The 8377-nt window shown below is 36.7% G+C and overlaps 2 protein-coding genes across 2 annotated transcripts; both read right to left on the reverse strand.

Annotated features, from left to right (window-relative positions):
* Positions 1–2928: 2928 nt before the first annotated feature.
* On the reverse strand, positions 2929–3993 carry LOC125580208. Its single transcript, XM_048744406.1, has 2 exons — positions 3853–3993; positions 2929–3786 (listed from the first exon to the last, which is right to left on the reverse strand). Exon 2 carries the CDS (start codon positions 3666–3668, stop codon positions 3204–3206), a length of 465 nt encoding a protein of 154 aa, XP_048600363.1. The 5' UTR covers positions 3669–3786; positions 3853–3993; the 3' UTR covers positions 2929–3203.
* Positions 3994–6302: 2309 nt separating this feature from the next.
* Positions 6303–6920, reverse strand: LOC125580209 (protein NIM1-INTERACTING 2-like). The gene has a single exon (XM_048744407.1). The coding sequence runs from the start codon at positions 6718–6720 to the stop codon at positions 6370–6372; it is 351 nt and encodes a 116-aa protein (XP_048600364.1). The 5' UTR covers positions 6721–6920; the 3' UTR covers positions 6303–6369.
* Between the last annotated feature and the right edge of the window lie 1457 nt (positions 6921–8377).

The following is an 8377-nucleotide window of genomic DNA, read 5'->3' on the forward strand; positions in this document are numbered from 1 at the left end:
TTTCAAGAAATTTTTTTCAGAAGAAGTGTGTACCAAGAAACTCAAAGTCTTTGTTTAAAAAACTTTCTATAAGCCGTGGGTATCTAAAGCCTTCATAAGCCCTGGGTAACTCATAGCCTCCGTATAAAGACTTATGGTGTACCGTTTTTCGTTTATCCATCCAAACATTTATAGTCTTTGTGTGTCTAAAGATTTTTTTTTTTTTGTAACTCGTGGGTCGCTTGATCCATCTAACGTTTCCTTGTTTTTTTGTCTAAAGAATTTTGCAAGTCACGGGACATTTGATCCATTCAACCGACGTTTCATAGTCTTTGTCTGAAGACTTTATAGCAAGCCGTGGGTACAATCATAGTCTTTGTCAAAAGACTTTTATTAAGCCGTTTGTTGTTAGCCGTGGGTGAGTAAAGTATGTCATAATTTCCATCCTAGCTTAGACATGCACTTCTTGTGACAATGTCCCCAAGCTGCCGTTGGCCGTTTTCCATCCAACAAGCTAAACACTGACATGTAGTCTTTGTTAAATTACTTTTTGTCGAGGCTTATGGTGAATTACGGAGTCTGTTTTTGTTTCATATTTATTTGTCTTAAACTCTTTTCAGCCATTGGTCATTCTTTGAAGCCTTGTGGTTACTGTAAAGATATGGTTTCTGGTTCAAAGTCTCTTTTTTAAGTTGTTGGTCGTGTTCACCGTACAACAACTCAAACAAACATAGTCTTTGTTTAAGACTTTTTAAAGCCGCAGGTAGTTTTTTTCCTTCCAGCAAGTAAAATAGGTTTTCCTAAGACCTCTTTAAACCAGTGGTCGTTTTTTTCATCCACCGTTAAGTCGTTTTCACATCCAATAAACTTAGTAATCAAAAGGGTTCAGAGTTTCTATCTTAAAGACCTTTTATAAACCGTGGGTAATAGTAGTATTGTCCTAAGTTTAGTTCAGTCTTTGTCTAAAACCCTTCTGTAATACCGTGGGTAGTAGTAGTATTGTCTCAAGACTCTTTGTAAAGCTGTTTTTAACTCAAGAGTTCTAAAGACTTCTCACAATCCGTGTGTAACAATCAACTCAAACTCTCTGTCTAAAAAAAATTCATAACCCGTGGGTATAAATTTTCTAGAGACTCTTTATAAGCTGCTTTCAACTCAGTCTTTTGTCTAAAGACTTTTCACAAACAAGTACGTCTATGTCTAAAAACTTTTCATAAGCCGTGGGTAGATATTGTCTAAAGACTATTCATAGAAGTCAAGATCCTTTGTTTAAAGCCTCTATAAGCCGTGGGTAACTCATAGTCTTTGTTTTTGTTGTTTTATCCATCCAAACATTCATAGTCTTTATGATGTATTGTTTGTCGTTTAATCCATCCAATATTCATACTCTTTTTGTGTCTAAAGACTTTCTTTTGGTAAGTTGTTGACTTGTTGGGCATCCAACGTTTCATAGTCTTTTTGTCTAAAGACTATTTTGAAAGCCACAGGACATTTGATCCATCCATCCAACATTACATAGTATCAACCCGTGGGTACCATCACAGTCTCTGTCTAAAGACTTTTCTTAAGCCGTTGTTGTTGTTAATGTAAGCCGTGGGTACCATCACAGTCTCTTTCTCACTAGCATCAACTGGACAATGTCCCCATGTTTTAGACATGCATTACCACCAACCGGACAAACCATCAGCCGGACACTTTCCATCTATTAGACATGCACTACCACCAACCAATAGTTGTTGGGGCCATTATTCAAACATTTCTATGGGTCTAGGCTTCAGAAAACCAGACAATGTTTCCAAATAAGAATCTGTCAGCACACTATTAGATTAGTGTCTGCCTATGCTCCTTTTTGGGGTTTGATGAAAAACAAAAACAAAGCTTCTCTGTTTTGTTAAAACCCTAAGCAAAAAAAAAGCTCATCTCTTAGATTGGATAAAAACCTTTGAAAATCTTATTAAAAGGCGAATTTTGTTGTTCAATCAAGAAAACCAAAAAAAAAAGAGGAAGTAAAGAGAGCTTATCTGTTTTGTTGCTTCAGCTGTTCGGCTCACAGATTCAAACTTATCTTCAGTTGATATGGCTTTTCCACACAAACACACTGAAGAACAGAAACAAAAAATATAGAGAGGCTAAAGTGAGAGACATTATTACTTTTACGGTTGCAAACAACTAGAAGAACAAACTTAGAACTCAAACCACCGAAAATCTCTCTTTGAATATTGATTCACCAATATATATATTCGCATCAACCTTTAAATTAAAGTAATCGTTCAACCTAACTCACAAAATTGCAAAACAAGATAGCACGATCGCATTAGTTTAACGCGAACTCTAAACAAGATGAGAACGAACAAGAGCAAATTCACGATCTAGAGATTAGAGAAATCGAAAAAAGCATACTAATCTAAGAATCTCACCAGTTTGTAAGAAGAGATAGAAAGAGACGAAACGAGAAGTATGTCTTCGTTTGCAACCGGCTCCTAACGGATATTATATATTCAAACACCAAAACCGAATCACCTTTTCACGACTCTCAGCCGTGCGATTTAACTTCACTCTCAACGGTCCGGCATATTAGATGGGTTTTCAATATGGGCCTAACGGAAATTAAAACTAAGACCCACAAAAACTCATTAATTCAAATTTCAAAATCTTAAAATCTACTTTCTCAGACGCTCTCCTTGGTATACCGTATCTCACAGCGTTCCATCTCTGCAAAATCTTTACATTCTTCCTTCTTCAAACACATACCTAGCCACACCGACTAAAACGATATCTTCTAGAAGAATCAACCCGTCTCAATCGAAGATGCAATATCCTACATAATAACGATTATATATTGATGAGAATCCTTCTTAGTTCTTATGGTTCAATATATATATCCATTAACTACTTCACAATTACATATATATATTTAAAAGAGAGAATTATGAATTAAAAAAAAAAAACTGATCTCAATCTCATATGCTAATAAATATATGGGCTTAAATTCTTGACAATACTTTAATTTTAACACAAACAAAGGAAGAAGATGATTCAAGATCAACAGAACAGATCCTGGAACAAAGTAAAATGGATTCTTATAAACTAATCTAAAGCAATTTACTACACTAACCATTTGATCTCTCTAGTCCTAAAAATCTTTACATAGAGATCCTATATATGGCCACACGCTTTCCACAAACGCCACCGTTTCGCTTTACAAAAACACTCGGGATTATTGTTTACTCCGCCGGTAAAGTTTCCGGCCGCCATGAAAACATGTCACCGGAATCTAAACAAACATCGGAATATTCGTAACATGCTACGTCGACTTCCGACAACGCGCGTACCAACTCCGTCGCCGTCTTCTCCGTTTCTTCAGACGACGGAGGAAGAAGCGTCGACGGTGGGGATGGTGGCGGAGGCAAACCTAGCTCGTCGTCGGAAGCTTCAAAAAGGTAACCAAGATCCGCCAGAGTGTCGCCCGAGCCTTGCTCCGTCGTGGTCGACGACAACTCATCCTCGAAGCTTTTCATCAACGAGTCAAGATCTTGAATCTCTGAGTCATGACCCGAGTCATCGAATAAATCGTCTCTGAACCGCTTCACGCCAGGCGAGTCGAGAACTAGCTCGTCCAACTCGTGTCTGACTCGCTTCTTAGCAACCGAGTCACTCCGTGTTAGTGTCTCAGCTAATAAATCGCTCATAGCTTTAACCGGTTACGGTTTATTTCCGGTTTAGTTGGTACGTTGATTTAGAAATCAGTGGCAATATCGAAATTAGCGTGAGATGTCTGTGTGTAGAATCGGAAGAAGGGAAACACAAGGTTTTATACTGGGAGACGAAGAGAGAAGATACGAAAAGATCCACCCATGAGCGCGATTCTCTGCACCCGCCCATCAAACTGTTGATCGGGTTTAAACACCTACAGAGAAGACCTATAATAACCCAATTAACACACGTTTCACCTTACATGATTTGTCAGAATTAAATTACCTAAGTTAAAGGACATATCCACTAACTAATTTTATGGATCCTGATATACTGGATTTATTACTAGGCATGTCTACTAGGCCAATTTTTTCATAAGGCCCATTATCTTGTGGAAAATAAAGAAACTTGAATTAGTATGAAGTCAAAGAAATACTAATAAACGCTTTGTTACATATCAATTCACTAATCCATTTCGTCAATAATATAAACAGTGTATAATAGACCACATAATTAATAGAGTTGTTTACACCTTGGGCCACATTCTGAATTTGTCTTTCACCGAGAGACACATTGCACATTAGGAACACTTTTCTTTGGTCCAAACAAAATTTTGGACAAAAATGCCCTTAATGAGAGTTGCGATTGTGTTTTGTTTCTCGGTTCGGTTTTGTATTTGTTTCTTTTGGAAGGCATTAAGTTGGTTAGATTTATAGATATAAGTTCTTTATTCTTGTCCGTTTGATGTCGAAGTTGTGCTTTTAATCTGAAAGCCGATATTAAAAATTGAAAGTTGTGGACAAGATTTTGTCGTGTGGACATGGACATAAAATATAGAGAATACATGGACAGAAAACTAAAAGTTGTGGACAAGATTTTATAATCGAATGTGTGGAAATGTACATAAGTTAAGTCATCTCTTTATCTTCATTAAGCTGTCGATAAAGTGAAACATCTCAAGATATTGTGGACAAGATGTATAAAATGTATTGTGGACAAGGTTTTGTGAAAAAATGTGTAAACATGGCTTAGTTAAACATCTCTTCAAATTATTGTGGACAAGGTGTATAAAATATATTGTGGACAAGGTTTTGCAAAAAAATGTGTGAACATAGCCTACTAAACTAAAACCTACATAAAAAATTGAAAATTTCTTCTGAATGAGCTTACATGATTGTTTCTTCACGATCAGTGATGTTGAAGTTCTTCCTTGTGAAAAAATAGAGAACTTCTCCAGCAACTTTCATTAGCTCCTTACTCCTTTTCCTTCGCTAAAAACAAAGGTCTACCTCACTATCTGAAAAAAAAATCCAAATATTGGTTTTGAGAGCTTGATAGTGAAGCTAGAGAAAGAGACCAAAGTTCAAACCTTTGATTTAACGGAGCTTTTAACTAGAGACCAAAGTCTGGAACTGAAATAACAAACAAACCCACTGATATGTGTAGTAGCTAGCCAACGAGTAACCACTACCAGTCTCCCGCTCTCTGCCATTATCAGTAATGAACTAGGGTTGTGTTCCCACCATTGATGAATCTGAATGGCAGTATTAAGAGGCTCCACAACCATGGCGGTGACAGGGGAGACTCTGTTTCGTTTCGTCACACATGCCCGTCTCCACCCTTTGATTACTACATCTCTTGAAGTCATCCATTGACAAGACAACGAAGGAGAAAACAGCTTCGCCGCCACAGCTGTCGTTAAGGTTGTGTAGACAAAGATTCATGGACAAAGGAAATCAGAGATAACAACCTTGAAACTCATCCACTCTCTGAAACTCCACCACAGCTATCCCGAGTTCACCCATGGCGGATCCCGAACTCACACACAGAAAATCATGAACTCATCCATAGCGAATCTCGAGCTCATCCACTCTCTTAAACAACACCGCAGCTATCTCGAGCTCATCCACGGTGGATCCCGAGCTCACCCACTTTGAATCCCGAACTCATCAACTCTCTAAAGCAAAGCAACTCTGTGAGTAACAGAGGAGAGGAGAATCGAAGAAGCTTTGATTATTTTTTATCAATTTGGTAATTAGAATTCAGAAAGAGAAGGGTTTGTTTCTTGTTGATGATTCAGACCAGTCGGTGTTTTAGAGGAGAAACTGCAAGGAGAAAGTGTAAAGAACGATTTGCTAGAATCTAGGGTTCTTAGGAATCACCGTAAGAGGGGTGGGGTGGTTTGAGAGATGCTGTGAATTTTGAATTAGAAACTAGGGTTTGGAAATTGGTAAAAGGAGGGTTTGGTACGGAAAGTAAATTGGAAGACTCGGATCCGGTTTGATTTTTTTTTTTTTTTCTATTAGCTGAAGACATAAATGTCATTCAGCAAGTAAAAAGGTTGTCACAAGTGGAAAGTATTTTGGAATGAAATTCCAAAGTCATAAAGCGTTTCGGAGAGTTAAAAATTCTAATTAATAGCGCGTGAATGGACCACAATGTAACATTTTTCATACCAACAGAGACTTCTCTTCTTTTATTGTCTTTATTAAAACAAAGACTTCTATTGGCAGAGCATTTACTGCTCATGAACAAGAGCTAATACGAAGCTTCGTAAATCGTAAATATACTATACTACAAACTAATATTGTTGTATTGGTTTGATTAGGAGACATTATTCTATTATAAAATGTTAAAAATTATTTAGGTATATTGGAAATTAATTATAGGAAGAAAGATGTAAACTCGGCAGAAGGATTACAAACTAACGGTTTCAGGTTCCGGTTTACAGTTCAGATCCAAACCCGAATTTCTTAACCCGACCTGAGTTATTCCATCGAGTTCTCCATCTCTAACGCCGTTACTATGCAATGAGTTTACCAAACCAAGGCTCTGACTCCGTTTCCTCTTCTTAGTCGGTAACCCTCGTTCATCGACACCGACGTTAACTTTCGCACCCGTCCGTGTCGCCACGTGTACTCTACGTAGTATCTTGAAAAACTCATCCACCTCTTCCTCCGTTACCGTACGTACAATTTTAGTTGACAACCCTTTGTTTCCATCACCGTTATCTTCTTCGCGGCGTTCTTGTTTCTTCTCCGAGCTCATGTTTATCACAAGAAACGATACTTTTTTTTTTTGATTAAATCACAAGAAACGAGACTTTTAGACGTGAAAGTCTTAATAAGCTTATTTTCTTTTTGGGAGAATTATCATTGATACTCTTCTTTATAGGCCGTCGGTGTGAGACTTTGAACGGTCGATATCGTCGACCTCAAGATGAAGAAATGGACGATAGGGATCGATGATGACATCATCATTGCGACGTTAAAGGATTAGCTGCATGACGTTGTCGTTTGAGTGGGGCTTTATAGAATAAAGGAAGTCATGTGCAATTTTTGGTATCGACTTATTATTTATAAATAGTCTATAGTTTTTTTTGTTTAAGAAAGACCAAGAACGGTTGACAAAAAAAAAAGACCAAGAACGTTGAGACAACATACAAAGGAAAAAAAAACATACAAAGGAAAAAAGGAAGACCAAGACCTTATGAATTGTTATCATGTTAACGTGGAAAAAAGTACTCCTGCGACTATTTATTTACAGCTTTTTTATTCGACTTGTCGTTTCAAAACAAACACCGTGATTGCAATGGTTTTCCGAATAATATAAGCACTAGTAATTTTGTGCCAAAAAAATAAAAAATAAAAAAATAAACACTAGTAATTGATATTGGTCTCTTAATTTTTATAATTTAAAACTATTTATATATGTTATACTATATAGTTATATAAATTAATCATATACTTATATTTCGTGTAAAAATATATATCCGTATACACCCCGTATAGGCGTTCGCCTATACGACTAGGTGCTATACAATCATCTAACGCGTAATGAACGCTTAACGCGTTTTAGAACACTGGTATATTTAAATGAACAACTAATAATGATTTACTTATCACACATCTAATAAAACTGTTGAATTTTGTTTTAGTTTTCCTTTAATTAAAAATAATTTAAACTAATATGTCAATTGATAACGGATCATGTGATAGTAACGAAAACCTTAATAAGACGTAACATAAGATGCGATAACTACTATATAAGATGTAGAGAATTAGAACAATCTGTTATTCATGCAATTTTTGAATGCCCATCATCTCTACAAGTTTGGACCTTATCTTCAACGCCAACGAATTCAAATATCTTTCTTGTCTCGAGTATATATGATAATATAGATTCTCTTTTAGAAGAAAAACATCATTGTTGAGCCAGTTTTAGATAGTGATCTTTATCTCTGGATAATCTGGTACATTTGAAAAGCCATAAAAGATAAATAAAATTATGAGAAATAGACCAAAATCCTTTAGAGCTAGTTTGCTATGCAGAGAATGAATATCAAACATGGTTGAATGTAACCGAGATGGTGCCATCAACTCCACAAGACCATAGTAGTGACGAACCTCAAGTCTTAAGCTTGGATAATATATGCATGATAGACGGATCATGGACATCTGCATCATAGTTTAGCGGGTGTAGATGGGCTTGGATGGACAACTTGGAGAAGGTTCAACTTATGGGGATACGAAATTATATTCGACGAGAGTCTCCTCTGCACTCAGAAGTAGAAGCACTAAGATGGACGATGGAGAGTATGCTGCAATATTGGACATATCAGCGTTTTGGAACGGACTGCAAGGATTTGATCGACATGATTAAGGAGCCACACGCTTGGCCAAGTTTTACAACAAAATTGGAGAAT

This window comes from Brassica napus, chromosome A2 (assembly GCF_020379485.1).
Source record: "Brassica napus cultivar Da-Ae chromosome A2, Da-Ae, whole genome shotgun sequence".
NCBI classification, from domain to species: domain Eukaryota; kingdom Viridiplantae; phylum Streptophyta; class Magnoliopsida; order Brassicales; family Brassicaceae; genus Brassica; species Brassica napus.

Excerpts from the sequence above, each read along its gene's own strand:
- LOC125580208 (XM_048744406.1), bottom strand. The coding sequence starts at position 3,668 with ATGAGCGATTTATTAGCTGAGACACTAACACGGAGTGACTCGGTTGCT.
- LOC125580209 (XM_048744407.1), bottom strand. The coding sequence starts at position 6,720 with ATGAGCTCGGAGAAGAAACAAGAACGCCGCGAAGAAGATAACGGTGAT.